This window comes from Xenopus laevis, chromosome 5L, assembly GCF_017654675.1.
Source record: "Xenopus laevis strain J_2021 chromosome 5L, Xenopus_laevis_v10.1, whole genome shotgun sequence".
Lineage (NCBI taxonomy): Eukaryota > Metazoa > Chordata > Amphibia > Anura > Pipidae > Xenopus > Xenopus laevis.
The window spans coordinates 52762496-52782620 of NC_054379.1; the positions used below are offsets into that span (position 1 = coordinate 52762496).

The 20125-nt window shown below is 36.1% G+C and overlaps 1 protein-coding gene across 4 annotated transcripts in view; it reads left to right on the top strand.

Annotated features, from left to right (window-relative positions):
• The window catches only part of LOC108716123 (histone-lysine N-methyltransferase SMYD3), a 325190-nt gene that overhangs the window by 26295 nt on the left and 278770 nt on the right, over positions 1-20125 (top strand). For all 4 annotated transcript variants that reach the window (XM_041562757.1, XM_041562758.1, XM_041562759.1 and 1 more), the window contains exons 5-6: positions 245-302; positions 2846-2982. In XM_041562757.1, coding sequence (XP_041418691.1) covers positions 245-302; positions 2846-2982 — 195 coding nt within the window. The remainder of the gene's footprint in view (positions 1-244; positions 303-2845; positions 2983-20125) is intronic.

Genomic DNA, 20125 nt, shown 5'->3' on the forward strand with positions numbered 1-20125 from the left:
ATAAGCTAAACCGGCAATGTTTTGAAGCCTTCCATCTATCTTGAGATTTAATTTCAGAGCCTTTAGATCCTTACACTGCACCAAGAAAAAGGCATTTATCTAATGGACAGTAATTCTTTTATGGAGTGATGGACCAGTTTGTTGAAATAAAAGCTTGTGAAGAGTGAATGCTGTAGGCTGTAAGTTATAAAGTATCACTGACATGCTGGGACCCTTCATCATCTATTTTACTCTCTATCTGTAGCTTCAAAACCCAGACGCTACTTCAGAAGAACTGTACACCATATCTGATCTTCAGTCCCGTGAGTATCTAGACGATCTGTGTATGTGCATGTGTGCATGTGTGCAGACGTGTGTAAATCTACCTAAAGGGATATGGGGCAGCACAACAATAACTGTGCCCTTACAACCCAAACTTTCCTAACTGCATTGTACTGGTTCTTGAAATAACTAAGAATAATATCATGTCTACAGTATGCTGAGCAATATGTGCCTTGTCAAAAATAACCTTAGAATAATGTCTTCAAAATAATTTAATTGGGGATATAAAACAATATAAAATAGCAAAATAAATATGTTGATTTTTCAGTTGTCAGTTAATTATTACACTGCAAAGTTTAAGGATGGTAAGTTTTTTGTTGTTGCAAAATAATGACTTTTCCAGTGTGATATCCAATTATAATTTGCACTAGCTCATACCATAAAACATGCAATATTTTTTCCCATGCTAAATGTGTTGTTAAATACTTTTGCAGCCACTCAAATAATATATAAAATGCATGCAAAGGAGAAATGTTCACACAAAGGAAAACTTGTTCACACTGTGCATATTTTTTTCCATCAACCATTTTTATTATATTCCCACGTTCTTTCTGAACTGGTTGTCAAAGCAACCTCGTAGCATGTCATAGTCTACAATTACTACAGTGTAAAATAAGCATCATTGTATGCAGTTTGCTTTTGGTGGCAAAAGAATCTCTCTGACCAAGAAAAAAAATAACATTTCTTTATACCAGCAAGCAAAGTTGTAACCAGATTCACAGTCTCCAAAATGTAAGCTTTAAAATAGCGGCTCACACATCTGGAAAAAATTGGGCCCTTGTGCATTTAGACAGTAACTGGAAGGGCTGGGCTGAAATGCATAAACAGTACTCAAAGCAAGTGATTTTATTTTACATTGCTGATCACAGGGAAATGTAACTACTTGTGAAGCATCTGAGAATGGCAAAGCCAGCATGTTTTTCAGATTTAAATTGTATGTGAAAGTGTTATAGTTTGTGACCTGTCTTCTCTTGATCCATTATCAGACACCCCATGTATCCACCTTTCCTCCGTTTGTACCTTATCTGTGAAACAGTACATCCAGCTGTGAATTTATTATAACAAAGGATCACATGATCTAGAATAGCAGTACATCATTAGGAGGCACAGATATACTGTATATGCCAACAGTAGCCACCAGTTTGTAGCACGAGTGTACCATGTGCAGTAAATCTCAGGATCAGAATGACTAGTTTGTATGAATGTATGACCCCTTCCAATAGTCAATTTATTAAATTCAAAGCTAGGTAAATCTATGTAGTGCTATCTACATCGCAGTATCTCCTGCAATTTGCTCATTTACAACGCAGAACACAGTGTGAAAAGTACAAATAAAGACTGCAGGCAACCACTATAACTTCCCACATTGGATCATGCATTGTGTAAGTTACTACATGCCTGTGGCTTGACCCTATTTATTTAGGCAGCTTTCTGTACAAGAGGGGTGGATAGAGGTAGGCATTCAGAAGTGTCAGGAGGCACAGCACCCATCAGAGATCTGTCCTTACCACCTGCTTTGGTGTAATAAGGACAGGGCTCTTCTGAATCTTCTGACACTACTCTCTGCACTGAGTGCCAGATTTTTGATCTGGTTCTTGTTGCAGAGAGAAAAGCATTCCTCAAGACACAAATGTTCAGTAAGTGAGCTTTCCCATAGGAAAGCATTAAATTGAATTTTGCTTTTTTAAATTGACTTTATGAGCAACTACTAGCAGAAATGCAATTTATAAGGTGAAAGAAGTCCATTTGGGCACCACTAGCTTTGTAAATGGGACTGGCTTCACACTTTGAAATATCTTGGCTTAGACCATTCCTTCTTACATATGTATCTGAGTTGGAGCTGCCATTTTGCCTTGCCTTGTGTTGAGACATTTATAAAATCGAAATATATATATATATATATATATCTCTTTCACATAGAGCCGCACACCATTTTTTCTAGTGAATCAGATATTTATTTGCATACTGTAAGTCTGTGTTCCAACGTTTCGGATATATATATATATATATATATATATATATATATATATATATATATATATATATATATATATATATATATATATATATATATATATATATATATATATATATGTATATGTATATGTATATATATATATATATATATATATATTATACATGCTACCGATCATTATGCTAGACTGCGTGAGATATTTTGATCCCTGCTTTTAATTTCCCTTTATTTTTCTTTCTGTGTCCACATGCATGGATTAATTAATTTCAATGCTATAGAGAGAGGCATTTTTCTATCCATTCTGTTATTTCAAAATGATTTATATGATGTCTCTCTGACAAACTGGTCTTAAGCATATATATACTACCTGCCTTTTACAGACAAAGAATGATTTGTTATAGAGATTGTTGTGTTCACAGAAGCATACTTAAGGTGCCCATCTGTATATTATTAAAGACATTACGTGAGCGTTGCCTCCCACTCGTCTGTAGTCTTTTGCCCGTAGTCACACTGTTCCCCCAATTCTCCCACACCCATTTATGTCACTAGATATCAAAGAAGCCAGTGAAGAAGTGCAAGATGGCCTGCGGCACCTCGCTACTGCTCTACAGCTTTACCTGAAGGAGGAAATTCAAGACATATCTCAGCTCCCACCTGGTTTTCAAGCGATTGAATACTTCGGCAAAGTAAGTGCCAAGGTTACATTTTTGAGTAATCCATAAATCATGATTCCTTATAATGTCTTTTTTTTTCCTGATGTTTAAAGATCCAGACAGAAAGATTCCTGCCAGGGGGAAAAAAAAACAATGGTTCATTTTGAACAAGAAATACAATTGGCTTTCGGGATTTGTTGGTTGCAAGATTCTGCCCACAGCCTTTACTGAATAAATTGTAATAATAAATAATCACCCACATTAATAATAGTCTTAGGATTTATGTATAAATAATTGTGGGAAAGTAAGTTCTTCATGACTCTCACTTCGAAGAATGTAAATTCCCCTTGTATTAAAGACATAAAAAATCCTTGTATTATATAGTGCATAGGTGTTTTGGCAAAGTTATCAAAGATCCTGCAGTATTATATCCATTTGTTCTGTGAAGTAATTTTTCCAAGGTTAATCTAACTGGCAAATTAAATTAATTGACTCCAAAAAAATTGATTTTTAGTAGTCTTTAGTTTCTGAAATGTATCTCACATCCCAAAAATATGTAGTGGAGTGAGATGGTGAATAATATACTTCTTTTTCACAATTCTTTCCAATATTGATAGATATTAATTAAATCAAAACACTTTCTTTACAGATTCACTAGAATAAGATTATTTGTCATAAATCCCAGAATTGTTATGGATAAATTACATTTATTTGTTCCATTATTACCATGTGTAACTCTTCTATCTATCTATCTATCTATCTATCTATCTATCTATCTATCTATCTATCTATCTATCTATCTAGATATAGTTGTAGCTCATTTTTAATTCCTTGTTTTAAATCTCCTTTGAGTTCACTAGTACCGTCTGGCACTTATACAGTGAAATCTACAGATTGCCCATAGCCCAGATGAGCATATATTCTACTATATATATAATGTTCACTTTGAATAGCTTCTAAAGATTCATCAAACTGCATTTTATTGCAATTAACTTATTACAAGTTTATTATTGTTGAATAAAGATTTTTAAAACTAAATGGAAAGTGTACACATATTTACACATGGATAACAGCATTTAAGCAGATGATTTGTACTATAGAGAAAATTATTATTTACATATTTTACCAGACAAACATGAGAATATGATTAGCTAGTTGGATGCGCATGTTTTTATAGAATAATTTGCACCCATACATCTCCCTTCTTTTGTTTAGTTGCTTCATATTTCTGGTAGCTCTGGGTATTAAACATGATGCATCATATAATGAATGGTAACATCTGCTCCATCATTACGCTAATTATCTTAAATATAAAATGTGTGCGTATATCTAATTCTTATTAAATGGCACAGCATGAAAGATGCAAGCTGCAGCAATGTAGGGCAAAACAACAGTCTGGTGTCATCACATCTGATGTATTTGTCCATTATAGTTGCACATACATTTGAAGAAAATAAGCATTGCTTTCTCTATATAGCACACACATTAAATATACTGAAATTCCTCCTAATCCTATCCCATTCTTCTTAATGATACTTTCCAGGGTGCATAACTGTCCTCTGTTCTGTAGTGGTGTGTGAACTGGCCAGTAATAATGCCACTTTCTCGCTATCTAGTCCAGTTCCATCTAGTAGTAGTTTGATAAATAGTTGGCCTTGATAAAAATGGATGCCACACCCCTTTTACTAATGTAAAATCCAAAAACCCTTTGCCAAATGTTTCTAGAAATAGTGGTTAGTAATATGCTGGGTGTTTCTTTTTTCCTATTAAGCCTGTAGGATATTTACAACCTGGTGTACCAACCATACTGTACAGTTCCATCTAGTAGTTTGATAAATAGTTGGCCTTGGTAAAAATGGATGCTACACCCCTTTTACTAATGCAAAATCCAAAGCCCTTTGCCAAATCTTTCTAGAAATAGTGGTTAGTAATATGCTGGGTGTTTCTTTTCACTATTAAGCCTGTAGGACATTTACAACCTAGTGTACCAACCATATGGTTTAGGGTTACCTCCTCACTCCTTTAAAATAGGGATGCATCGAATCCACTATTTTGGATTCGGCCGAACCCCCGAATCCTTTGCGAAAGATTCAGCGAATACCGAATCAGAATCCTTATTTGCATATGCAAATTAGGGGTGGGAAGGGGAAACCATTTTTACTTCCTTGTTTTGTGACAAAAAGTCACGCGATTTCCCTCCCCACCCTAATTTGCATATGCAAATTGGTATTCAGATTCGGTTCAGCCTGCCACAAGGATTCGGCCGAATCCTGCTGAAAAAGGCCGAATCCCGAACCGAATTCTGGATTCGATGCATCCCTTAAAATCGAACACATATGAAATCCACAGCCTGCATAGCTAATTAGCAATTTATTTAGATGCATGATGCATGGCTGCAAATTAATCAGTTCAGTCTGCAGCATGCATCTAAACGAATTGCTAATTAGCCATGCAGGCTGTAAATTTCATATGTGTTCAGTTTTAAAGGGGTGAGGTGTCAACCCTACTGGTTTGACGTAGGGGGTGACAGCAGGATATAACACGATATTCAGTACATTAGTAACATCGAACTAGTAGCATAATAGCATCATGGTTCTGAGAGTTTTTATATTGTACTTATAGTTCACCATACTACTACTACTAATAATAATACTAATAACCTTCCTACTCCATAGGCCCCTTAGTCAAGGCGCATTGACTGCCACACAATTAAAATTATCCTATTGGTTGCTATAAGCAGCCATAAAGATATTAGTTAATCCATGTTGATGGCAAAATAATTGTATTGAACTTTTACAGAAAATTACAAAAAAAAAAATTGATACAGAATAAACTAGGTGCCCATCCTATAAAGAATATTTATTACAAAAATATATAGGTAACTTGTATAAACCCTTTCCCTTAACAACATTTTACAAGTTCTTGGGCCCAAAGTTTTAACATCATAAATTTGTATTCTAGGAGTCTTCTTAACAATCCGATGATCAATTTGCACTGGATTACCAAAGAATGTGGCATGTAGAGACCCCAGAATGAAAATAGCACATATAATGCATACAGCCTGCATTTAGTGTGTCATTAATCACTTTATGTATTTTATCTCCCACTGACTGCTGGGTATATTGGCAAAATGTTGAAAATGGGAATTTCACATCTCTCCTGAGAAAACAGATATGTCACATTCATAGGGATTGTAAAGTATGTCGTTCCTGGAGACCCAAATATATACAGTAAACTGTAGATATATATTTCTCTTCTTGAGATCTTGAGCAATGGAAATAAACACTTATCAATGCCTCTAAAACGAAGGTAATGCCATATGTATATCTGGAAGCCAGAGAGCATGAAAAATGGGTATTAATACTATGTACAGTACAGTTTATTTTGCTTGACAAACATAATGAACAATAATTTGGAATTATTTTGTAGGGTGACAGGTACCCTTTCAACCTTAATCTTGCTGTTAGTAGCTAGAGGTTATACTGATAATCATGGTTAATTGTTATATAAAGTTAAAAAGTACTCTATGACTTCTAACATTCACAAATCTAAAATTGGACTAGAGACTGAGTATTTTATCTTAGAAAGAATATGCCAACTAATGTAATAAGATCATGGAAACTTTGATTTGTAAAGAGAGGCTTGTCAAGATGGGATTGTTAATTGTTAAGAAGAGGCATCTGAGGGTATGATTACAGTTCACATGGTTAGAAGAAGTTAATGGTCAAAGGTTCTTTAAATTAAATGGGTTATTTATCAAAGTTCGAGTTGATTTTTACCAAAAATTTCAGTCAAAACATGAATTTTCGGGTTAAAAAAAACCTTGAATTTTACGAGATTTATTATACTCTGGAACTGGAAATAGTTTGAATCCGAAAATACTTCAGCTAAAACTTGTTGAGGTCATGTAGAAGTCAATGGCAAGAGGTCCCTTGAACCATTTGAAGATGTTTGTAGCCTTCATGATGTTCGGGGTTTTTTCTATGAGTTCTGTGCAATAACACAATTAATTCAAGCGATTCAAGGTTTTTTGCTCCGACTACTCTAGATTTTTCATAAAACAGAAACCGTTGGAGTTGTGAGTTTATTCAAGGTATAAAAACCTCACAAACCTCTAACCTCGACCTTTGATAAATAACCCTGTAAGAGCTTTGAAGTGGAATTCTCGTTGTGTAGTACTGGCAGATACAATGGGTAGTTTTATGAAAGGACTGGTGCCTTTTTAGTGAGGGTTGTCTTCCTTTGCAACAACTAGGTAGGAATTAAATGGGGCAAAAGTTTGAAGGGATGGACAGTTAATTTCATATGGATATCTGTGTTTCATATGGATATGTGTTTGCTACACGTATGCTTCTCAGAACCTTATCTAACAGGCAAAAGCACAACATCAACTTTGTCTCCTGAGTTTGTTTTTTTTTTTTTATAAATACAGAATGCTATTTGTTTTATGGTATTTCTTACAGGAATATAAAGGGCAGTTAAAAGAAATTAATAGACTAAACAAAGTAAATAACCCTTTTTTATATTAGTGGAAGGCATTATGCATTTTTGAAGGGAGAATAAAGCAGAGTGTAGTTTTTTATATTTTTAACTGTACTCACCAATATTGGTTTTACCACAGCACACATGGGCCAAAATAGGGCTCTAACAACTGTATTTGATGAACAGTCATATTTACACAGGTGAGGATGATCTATGGCAGGGGTAGGCAACCCGCAGCTCCGGAGCCTCATGCGGCTCTTCATCCTGCTTGCTGCGGCTCGGTCTTGTGGCTTTACCTGTTATGTCGTCTATACAGCCCTAGCACTTGCTGTTGGCTTCTTGAGTGTGCGACTGCGGTAAGCTAGCGGTTAGCTTACCGTGGTCACACACTCAGGAAGCCGCCAGTAGGTGTGAGGGCTGTATAGACATCCCAGGAGTGACAGACTAGACCGAGCTGCAGCAAGATGATTCATCATGGTCCTTACCGCGGTCACACACTAAAGACAAAAGAGGGAAATTCAGCATGGAGAAGTCACATTAAACAGATGAGAACACTGGTATTTAATAGGGCTATTCAGTGTTTAATTTATTTCAAAGTAGGCCTGCACATACACACTGCACTTCTGTTTCTTGTATTCTGTTGTTGTAGCAATTAAAATTAAAAAAAGGTTAAAACTTTTAAAAGTTTATAAGCTGTGTTATGTTTTGCGGCTCCAGACTATTTCTCTTTAGTCGAAGAGGGGACAAAATGGCTCTTTTGACAGTAAAGGTTGCTGACCCCTGATCTGTGGCAATGCTCAGGGCCGTATTTACATAGTGGGCGCCCCTAGGCCCACTACCGTTTGTCACCCCTGTCCCCTCCCCTTTATTCGTGCAAATTTTCATCATCTGGACTGAAGCAATGGGGATTGGCGCATGGGAAATGTAAAAAAAATGATTGTATCTCCAGCGCCACCCCAGTGTTTTTGAACCAATGCGGGTGTGGTTGGGCAGCATGCTGCCCCCCCCCTAAAATCCTGCTGCCCTAGGCCCGGGCCTAGGTGGCCTTTCCACAAATCCGGGCCTGGCAATGCTTCTTCAGGTTGTAACTTGCTCTTTGACATTTTAAGATCGTTTCAGAATAATCCTTTCCTGTCATACGTATGATCTGCAGCTGAGGGATTTAACATAAAGGTTTTATTGAATTTTCAAGAAATGTACAGTGAACGTACCAATTATTGTACAGTGAACTAAAACAATTGGCTTAGAGTGAGAGAGGGAAAAAATTCAGAGCAGGTTTAAAAAGACTTTTATTGTTAATTCAACTATACACCTATTGCACCATATTGAAATTACGTCTCACCTAGGCCACTCATAGCAAAAGAGTCAAAACAAAAAACACAATATAAACAAAATATAAAAGAAAAACATAATATAAGCATAATTTAAATTAATTCTCTAATTGATATAGTGTAACATTTTGTGCAAAATTTACAGATTTCTAAAATTTATAAGCATTTAGAACCCCTGTATACACCATAAAATATTCAGAGGGCCAATTTCAACTATCTCAAAGTGACGTGCATATTTATGCCAGTCAACATCTATCACTATGGTCTATGACTCATATTCTATTTGCCCATAAGTGACTCCCATAGTTACAAGTTTTAGGCATTTTATATCAAATATAGGGCTAGACTGGAGTATTATAAAGTAGGTGAGGAGATGATTAAGATGAAAATGCAGACTGAGCTGTTTGTAAGTACTAATTCCAATATAATTAGGAAAGGACCTTTGACTCATTTAAGTTTATAGTTGTGTTTTCCAGATAAAAAGGGTATTCATATGAGGCAGTCCAAATCTGAGTCCATGGTTATAAGGTTAAAATATGTCTATAAATGGGTTATTATCTGCTGTTACTTTTTATATATTCTATATAAGACTATCATTTCTATATAATTTACAGTTAGTAAACCAATAATTTAAACAGGGAGATTACCATGTTCTCTGGGGATTGTGGATTGGGTTGGGGATGCATGTACATGTAAATTCATCAGAAAAGGCAGGATAGAAACCTCTCTGGGCCTTTATGGAATGTCTTTATTTCTGCCTGTTATCACATATGTTGGGGTCTTTGTTTATGCACTGCAGCACACTAGGAATAATACAAACATTTTTGACAATACAGGTACAGGATCTGTTACCCAGAATCCCGTTATTTAGAAAGCTATGATATTGAAACAGTACAACAATGAAAACAATGTTATCCAGAACCTGGATTACCTAGGGTTTTCCAGATAAGGAATCTCTCTGTAATTTGGATCTCTATACTTTGTCTACAAAAAGATCTTTTAAATATGAATTAAATCCAATAGTTGTTTTGCCTCAAGTAGGATTCCGATCACAGGATTCGGTTTGGAATTTGGCCAGGATTTGGCTTTTTTCAGCAGGATTCAGATTCGGCCAAATCCTCATGCCTGGCTGAACCGCAGCCAAATCTTAATTTGCATAAGCAAATTAGGTGCGGGAAGGGAAATCACATAACTTTTTGTCACAAAACAAGGAAGTCAGAAATGTTTTTTCCACTTTTTCTTTTCACTTAGTTGGGATTCAGTATTCGGCCAAATCTTTCATGAAGAAATCAGGGATTCGGCTGAATCCCAAATAGTGGATTCGGTGCATCCCTAACCTCCAGTAAGGATTAACTATATTTTAGTTGGGTTCAAGTACAATGTATTGTTTTATTATTATTAACTCGGTTTATTAAACATTTTAAATTATTATTTAATAGACAAACTATGGAGATCCAAATTATGGAAAGGAATCTGGAAAGCCCCAGGTCCTGAGCCTTCTGGATAACTGGTCCCATACCTGTCCAAAATATAAACATTAACAGAAAATATCAAGGCTCCCAAAACCAATGCAACATAAAAGTAAAAAATTAACGGAATTCCAGTGCCATATATGTAGTCATTGCATTCTTGTACTGTATTGCCACTGTATTTATGACTGATTTGGTGTAAGCCTGATATAATAATGCAGTTCATGTCGGGTAAAATACAGGTGGGTGGTTTTAGTAAATTTTGATTTAATGTGATAAATGTACACAAGACCTCTATTTGACATTGATATTACAGTAACAATTTTGTAACTTGTTGGCACAACCCTCAAGATAATTTATTAAATTACGTGACAGAATCATTTGGCAAGACTGAAATATTTAGATAAAGCCTTCTGTGAACAAGGTGGAATATCGTGTATATACTTGTAGTTTCAGCCAACTGCTCTTTATATGTATATGTTGGTTTCTTTGTATTATACCAGAGACGCACCTATGCTACATATAATCCCAAAATTCCCAACTAATATGATGTTTGTTGAAACTGTAGTTGTCATATGAATTAAAATGCTGTACATTTAGATTATGCTTACTTTAGAAGATTCTAACACTCACAAACACATTTTTTAATACATACAGGTTTGGGATCCATTATCCCAACAGCTCCAAACTATGAGATAGCCTTTTTTTTTTTTTTTAAATTATTTCCTTTTTCTTTGTAATAACTAAATAGTACCTTGTACTTGATCCCAACTAAGGTATAATTCATCCTTATTGGAAGCAAAAGCAGCCTATTGGGTTTATTTAATGTTTAAACGATTTTTCTAGTAGACTTAAGGTATGAAATTACAAATTATGATAATATCCTCTATCCAGAAAACCCCAGGTCCCTAGTATTCTGGATAACAGCTCCCATTCCTTTATATCTTTACCCTAATGCACCCCAATTTCAAACAGGGGCATCCACTGAGAGAGAATAATAGGTTTCTTTTTTTTTTTTTTCTTATTAAAAAAATAGGTTTCATTGATAAATTTTACTTTTATTAACCCTGCCCGAGCAGCCCGAAATTTTTTATGTAAGGTGCAATGCATGACACCCCAAGCTTCTGATCCCAGCCACTCCAGCTGAGAATTAGTAATTCCGGGGTCACTGGTGATGCTCACCTTCATTTATTCAGTCCCCGTTACCCTACCAGGCTTGAGTCTGGGGTTAGAGCACAAATGGATGTCATAAATGACAACTGAAAAATGGTGTGAAGGACGGGAGCATGCCAATAGGGTCAGAAAGGTTTACTCTAATTGTATAAAATATTTACATGTATATGTATTGAAAATGTTAAATTGTGTATTTTTTAATAGTCAAAGGGGTTATAAAATGTATTTTTGTAGCCGCATGTATTACTTTCCTTTGTGATGGGCAACTTAGAATAATATAAATAAGAGGGTGGTAAACATAGTTAAAACTGGTTTATGACTTCCAGAGAAGGCTGCTGTAAGCTTCGTTGAAATCAATTAAACAGCTTTTTATATATACCATGAATACTGTGCCTCACAGTTTGAATCTTTTCCTGTTAATTGACTTGTGGGGATTTTGTAACATTAGTGAAACTTCATAGACCATAGATTGCAAATTCTCAAGCATCTGTAATGTAAATTGACTTTTTATAATGATTTATTAATAGGCTTTATCACTGGTAACTATAAGTCATTACCACCCACTCTCTGACAAGTCATCGTAAATATCAAAGTATCTCAGAAATGAACTCTTTAATGTTTTCTGTTAGGTGACTTTGTTTTCCCTTGGTCTTTTATATCATCTTTACTGATGTGGTGTTCTGGCATTTACAAATTGAGACAGTGACTTGAGACATTTTGGCATTTAATCCTTATATACAGTGCTGGAAATGTATTTTAAATGCCCATTGTGTGTGTGTTAATGTTGCACATTACTCTAAAGGGATAGTTCACTTTCTTAAAGAAACCTTTAATATGATGTACACAGCGATACTCTGAAACACTTGTTTTGTGGTGTTTGAGCTATTTGCCTATCTATTTTGCCTTTCGACCAGGAACTTCCCTTTAGCTACTGGGGGTCACTGACCCCAGAAAGCTGATTTGTCTAGAGCCTAGGTTCTTTTTGTTATTATTTTTTATTTATATTCTGATATTCTCTTTTTCTTATTTATGAATCTGTCAAGCTACTACTTGGTTGATGGATCTTTGCAACCAAACTCATTTTGAATTAAAACTGGAGAACTACATAACAAAAATCTGAAGATCTATTGTACTTTTTCTTACACTGTGCTATCAATATCAAACCAATTTGCCAGGCTGGGGGAGTATATATTAGTGCTTGTGTCCTTATTCAGTATTTTTTTCCCATTCTAATCTATGTATATTTTAAAGGCATATTTTATTTTACTCCCTTGCACAGCTCTCTTGCTCTTTAGCTGATTGGGTTCCATGTGTCTAAGGCTATGGTATGAGGGGTTTTCTACACTGGCGGTGAGATGCTGTTACAGAAAATGCAAATTTGCTCTATTGCATTGGGAAAATGTCAGTTTGCTTAAACAGCTTAAATATTGCCCAGAAAAGTGTACACAATATAGAGAAAACACCTTAGTAGTATAGTTCCTAATGCCCACTAAGGAGGATGGTTTCATGTACCTACTGTAAGCATTTGTTTGGAAGCGTCACTTGGGGCAAGCATTGTACAACATCATTCAGGTGAGAGGTAGAAGAGAATGGAGAATTCTGTTGCTCAGACTTAGGCATGGTTCAGAACTGGGGAAGAATACAGTGTCAAACAGGGCAAGCAGACATTTTAACAGTACATAAAACCAAGGATGTGTTGGGCCTAGTAGGAGTCCAAACTGAGGCTAAAATATGATATGGCACAGCAGAATTGAGACCTATCAATATGAATAGAAAAGTCTATGAACTAATTATATAAACCTGCAATGAAGGAAAGATATTTCTTGGCAACAGATGATCTTGCCAATTTTCTGTAACATTTCTTAGATTTCTAACAAGCAGAAAGTTTCCAGTTTCCTAAGGAGTCTGTGGAGAGAAAGGTGAAGACCGTAACCAGTACCGTAATGGCCTAGGTGTGACAAGGGAATGAGAATATAGCCCCGAGTTTAGGAGATTAATTGCAAAGGTACTAGTGCCCATTCCTGCATCTTGAAACTTGCAGCAAGTGTCCATGCACAGGTTTATCCTACTCTGATAAATTGCAGGCATGGACACTAGGGAAACCTGGAACTAACTCCATGGGCCACTAACTAGTGCCATGTTAATGGGATGCTAGTGCCATCATTGACCTTGCACACATTGATGTACCAGAAACGGCACTATTCCAAAACAGCTGTAAATAGCTGTATTGTAGGTTAACAGCATGTCAATTAGCATTTGAAAATTGCACATTGCACTTGCTTTATAAATTAGCATTTACTTGTTATTGAATTCATTGTCCTGTATTTCTTCTGGGTATCAATTTGTAAACCACAGAAGGTCTTAACGTTGTGAGGGCATCAGCTCCATTTTAACTAAGCCCAACCTTTCCATATTTAATTGTGGAATCCTGTCTATTGACCTGAATCAATAGGTAATGTTTCTGTTATTAAAACGTACACAAGACAATTAAATCCTCAGCATTCATTATAGTGTACAACTAAAGAACGCCTGCGTGCTCTTATGCAATTCAGCCCTCAGAAGTTTATGTTCTAATGTTTCTGTTCAGATGAAATGTAAAAATTTTAGCTAGAATTATTAAGTACAAATGGGTTCCATGCTAATTTTTGTTGTTGTTTTAAATAATACTGGTGCCTGCTCATGTTTTATTGGTAGAATTATTACAGCAAATTCATTTTCCGAGAAAACATTACTTTTTAGATATCAATGGGATAAAAGCTTGATGTCTGTTACACACTGCGTTTCCCACAAGCAGATTCACCCCACACCTTTTACTGTGTTCGTAGTGACAGCAAGAAGTCAACCCCCCTGTCACTGGGCACATGGGGATGGATATCGGGTAGAAAACACTTGTTTGCTTTTTCTGCTTGTAATCTCCCTCATGTCACAAATTAATCATATTGATTCCTGCCATTACACTCCCTGAAGGGTTGGGGGAGGTGGATCCTTCAAAAAAGAAATGTTCTACTTATATTCTAACTAATGTACCATAAATTTAAATGGGCACACCCATACCGTGTTTCTTTTACTTACATGACTATTTATGTATATCAATGTGTCTTTTCTCTACTACTGTTTTAGCTATATAGAGGGGTTTTAGTAGGTAAGTGTGCTGAAAGTTTTTGGCATTGCTGCCTCCCAGCACTGTGTCCTGGGTTTAGACTTAATTAGGACACTGCATGGCGTTTGTACATTTTCCCCATGTTTGTGTTGGTTTCCTCTGGGTACTACTGTTTCTTCCCACCCTCCAAAACCGCTATGGGGCATATTTATTACACTGTGTAAAAAACAGCGGTATAATACATCGCCAGGCTTTGCAGTGTATAAAAAGTCGTACATTTTTTATGCATTTTTTCTTAGAGTGACTTTCACTGGAAGAAATGTAAAATAATAGAGGCAAACCTGGTGTTCGCATGGCATAAAATTATACACACACACACCATGATTAATTCACCATTTACTGTTTTTTCAGCAAATTTCGTTTTACATAGCATAATAAATATGCCCCTTTAAAGGGGTTGTTCACCTTCCAAACACTTTTTTCAGTTCAGTTGTTTTCAGATTGTTCCCCAGAAATAGACTTTTTTCATTTACTTTCCATTATTTTTTTTTTTTACTGTTTTTCCAAAATCTAAGTTTAAAGTTGAATGTTCCTGTCTCTGGTGTTTGAGTCTGGCAGCTCAGTAATTCAGGTGCAGACTCTAAACTGTTACAATTTCGCAACATTTAGTTGATACATTTCTTAGCAGCATCTCTGGAGTATTAGTAACTATTGTATCAATTCTAACAGCTGCCTGTAGTGAAACCCAGGGATACTGCTCAGCAGGGACAAAGATAAGAAATGTATTAACTAAATGTATCAACTTAGAAAAGGTTACAGGGTCGGCGACCCCCCCTTCCAGAGCTGCTTTAGAAGGTGACACTTTACACTTCAATATTAGAAAAACGGTCACACATAGAAAATAGAAAGTAATTGGAAAAAGTCGTTATTTCTGGGGATCTATCTGAAAACAACTAGTTGTTTGAGGGTGAACAACCCCTTTAAGCGAGATAACTGGCTACAAATAAAACTGACTATAGTGTGTGAGTAGGTAATAGGGATGCACTGGGGCAGTGATTGAGGGACTGAGATGAATGTTAATTAATCTCTATAAAGGGCTGCATCAAAGGTAACTGCTACAGAAGTAAAGAATACTACAGGCAAACGTCTGCACTGGTCTAGAATCAATAAGCTGTTTGATTTTACTGGTACAGTGCAGTTAGCATTATAAAAACATAGATTAGTCGGGTTGGGTTACCTTCTTGCCTCTCATGCATGAAATATCAGCTTTCAGGCTCTGGACATATGAATACTACATGGGTGGTGCATTTTTTTCTTAAACTTGCAAATTAGGAACTTGATTCAGTTTGGTATCGGTTTTTCTTCATAATTTAAACACATAACACACACATATATATATATATATATATATATATATATATATATATATATATATATATATATATATATATATATATATATATATATATATATATATATACACATATTTTACTTTTACATTCTAAATGTTTACCTAAGTACAAATATACATTTGGATATTCCTTTAATTTTACCTTGAACTTTTTGTGATACTGTTACTGGGTCATACTTCCCTAAGCTGCCACTTCACCTCCTGTTACCCTTATCTTATATTGTAATTTATTGGCAAAAAGTCAGAAGTTTTCATTGGTGATGTGGGTGATAGCCTGGCAAAATTGGCTACAAGTAGAACGGTCCATAATAGGGACATTTGCCTATATCTTATCATAGCCTGTTTTGAGAGAGACTATAAAAGTCAGCAGAATTACTGTCTGTATTAAGCAAAATGAGTAGAGTGCACCTAAAAAGAGAAATGTTTTCTAATGGCCCTTTTGTGCACACCAATACAGTACATTCAGATAGCATTATTCATCATAATCATACATGAATGAAAACATTTTGCTTAAATATAGTTGATTTTTGCACGTTTATAGTGGTTTATAAGGTTAAAATAGTTCTATATTTTCACATGAGCAGCAATGAAAGAGAAAAATAAAAACGTACCTCATTGAAAGCTCGCTCTGTTCCTTTCAGGTGACTCTGAAATGCGGAAATACATTTAAGATTGATTACCCTGTCAGACTGATATTTTTCATCTTTATTGTACTGCTATTTGCTTGCTCTTTGCTAGATTTCCCAACTAGATTATGATGTACCTTGCAGGTAAATTGCAGGGTGATACTGATTTACTAAGGCATTGATGCTTTAGAAGTAAGTACATTAGAGAACTGTTAATTGTCAGAGTTTTAAGATATTGAAGAGAAAAGTATGGTCATGAAATAATTTGGGTTTATAGTCAATATATTGTATATTAATATACAATTATATAGCTGAGCACCCACTCTCTCCAGCAACAGTCATTGAAAATTAAAGGGCTTGTGCCTTAAGGGGGACATAGTCACGAATTCTGTAGGTATTCTAAATCATTTGAAGCTTTGTGCAATGAAAAAGGTTTGGCTTTGCTTCACATGATTCATTGCCCATATAATATTTATTTGTCTGCCACAAATTCCACAATTTATCACAATACATTTCTCTTCTTCTCTTCTCTTCTGTAACAATTATATTGCACACTTTTACCTGTTTTGCCTTTCCTAACATTAGTAAAATTATGCCATTTATTTATCGATAGCAAACATATTAATAGTCTGTACTTTTTATGACTTGACCACTATACATTGTCCTTCCCATAACTCGCATTTCTTCCTTCAAGTTACTCTGTAGATGGTAAGATCCTCTTTATTTGTCTACATTTCATTGAAATTAGGGATGCACCGAATCCACTATTTTTGATTCGGGCTGAACCCCCGAATCCTTTGAGAAAGATTTGGCCGAACCGAATCTGAATTCAGGGTGGGAAGGGGAAAACATTTTTTACTTCCTTGTTTAGTGACAAAAAGTCACTCGATTTCCCTCCCTGCCCCTAATTTGCATATGCAAATTAGGATTCTTTCAACTGGGCAGAAGGATTCGGGCGAATCAGAATCTTGCTGAAAAAGGCCAGATCCTGGCCAAATCATGAACGGAATCCAGGATTCGTTGCATCCCTAATTGGATTCATTTTGGAGCCCATCTTTATGACTTCTTAAAGATCTACATTTACCCTTATACAGTAGGTTAATTAAAAGTGACTTTATTAGAATCTAGGAACACAGAATGGCAATACCTTTCTCTCATAGTTGCTGTTTCTGTTTGTTGCCCTTTACATCTGTGTACATATTAAACACCTCTGAGGTTTAGATGTGCTTATTTTTATTGCTACTGCTCTTACTGCATTGTGTTAGATGTAATTTTGTGCACGTCCAAAGGGAGAGCTTTGTCTTTACAGTGATATTTATAGTGATATCCAATTCATAGTTACATTTATGTAGAGAAGAGATTGGGAAGGGCCACAGGGGTGGTGACATTTTTGTTACACCTACAGTACTTTTTATAGCAGAAGCATGGTGTGGTCTTCTCCAATTTCCTTGGTGTAACAAATAAATCCCTAGTAGCCCCTGCCAATAAACACACAGGGCACAGCACCACTGCCCAATACACACAAACACACACAGCATAGACACAATAAAAACATGCAAAACAATTACTCAAGACCTGTCCAGACCAACCTGGACATAGAGAGCACAGCCACTTTGGACACGTCATTGACCATTGAGGAAAACAACTAAATATGGACAGATTACAAAGGTTGTGCTATTATTAACACTTGATTTTTATCAGTTGCTACTGAAGCTTTTCATTATGTTGTACTGCATTCCTATTCAGTTTGTTTGACTGCCACTTACCAATGATGAAGAATGCCCTAACCTTAAAATATGAAGTAGAGCTGACACACATTGCAGCTTGTCATGCATCAGCATAAAGGAAAACCATTTTTTTGTATGTTGATTTTGTGTGGGTGCCATGAATACAAGCCATGTTGTTTTGAATATAGTCCAGTTTGAAGAAAGTCACCTGCAGTTACAAATGTCTGTGGGCATGTTGCCTTATTTGTACACTCAGAATCAACAGCTTCCTTATAGGGATAACTCATTTATGTTATATCATAATGTTCTTTACTATAGGGTGCATACATATAAATACCTATTAATTGTTCTTTTTTTTGTGCAAACAAACTAAAATTGGATCTTTAGGAAACTTAAGATATGTACTGATGTACCTGAGTTGCAGATTTCATCACTGCAGATTGACTTCAATAAAACCTCACAATTTGTTAAGAAAATACAGAGCTTTAGTGAATTCTCATGAATTGGTCATGAAAATACTTTATGTTGCTAGTGTGCTTGTTTTTTATTGCTGGCCCTCCAAAAGCAGGGATATTGCTAGGGGTTGAGATAGGTTCAGTATTTTTCATTCATCTATCACATGTTATGATCCCCTGGTGAAGCAAGCAAAATGGGTTGAGAACAGAATTCCCATAAGAAATTATTTGCAGATATGGCAACTACAAATGCTAGATGGGGAAGGGGTCAAAATAAATCTAGTTCTGAGATTACACCTGATTTCCTCCAGTATATCAATATGTACTGTACCTGTTGAGGGAAAACTGAAAGAGAGAAATGTTGTGCAAATCTCTAAGGGGGCACTAAATGATATACTTCATATTTTTCATTTGAAAAAAATAAAAAAAGAACATCTGTGGCATTCAGAATGCTATGTCTCGCTCTCAAAATGATCACAACTATAGAAGGAAGTAAAGAGAAATGTGATGCTCTAACATTGGTGTTTGAAATGCCTTCTCTTATGTTAAAAATTCTGAAAACTACACAAAGTTTCAGACAGAAACAGAAATCTGCACAACTGGCTTAATTATTGTTGAACTATACCCTTGCATTTTCCAGCTGAATTCTATCAGTACAAGCTATACAATTAACTAGGAAGATAAAGGAGTTGAGCAGCTTTAAATTAACTTTCAATGTTCAAGATGTAGAGACTGATGTTAAGTGACCGCCTTTGGCCTCGGGAGGAGCCCTCGGCGTACTCAGATGCCATCTGGACTTAACGAGAGGTGCAAGGCATAAGTTCTGGCAGGCAATGGGGCACGACTGTTTACAAGGATACTGGAAGATAGGAAGCCACCAGGAACAGGCAGGCCGGGCCAGCACAAGCAGTAGAATAGTCAGACAGGCCGGAATCAGGATGGAGAGCGTAGAATCTTCGATAGACAGGCTAGGTTTCAGGATAGGAGAGATCAACGTAGTAATAGACAGGCAAAAGTCAGGATTGGAGAAGTCGGCAAAGTTTTAGTCAGGCAAGGGTCAAACACAGTAGATCAGATCAAGAATCAAGATAATAGCACCCAGGAACAAGCAAATTGAACCTAACAACGGGCCATTTGCTAAAAACCAAATTCCCCTCTTTATACTTTTGAATTTCGCGCCTCTCGCGCTGACGTCATTATGTCAGCGCGCCTTTAAATAGGAGTGCGCATGCGCGCGCTAGGGAGCCGGCACAGGAAGAAAGCAGCACAGCGGGTGTCCACGCCGAGGACGCGGCGTGGACCCCGCTGCCGCTAGACCACCAGGGTAAGTTCCTTACAGTAGCCTTATAGAGCTTTTGTTTTTAGATGGTGTCTGTGACCCCCCCAGCTGATAAGAGTCAGA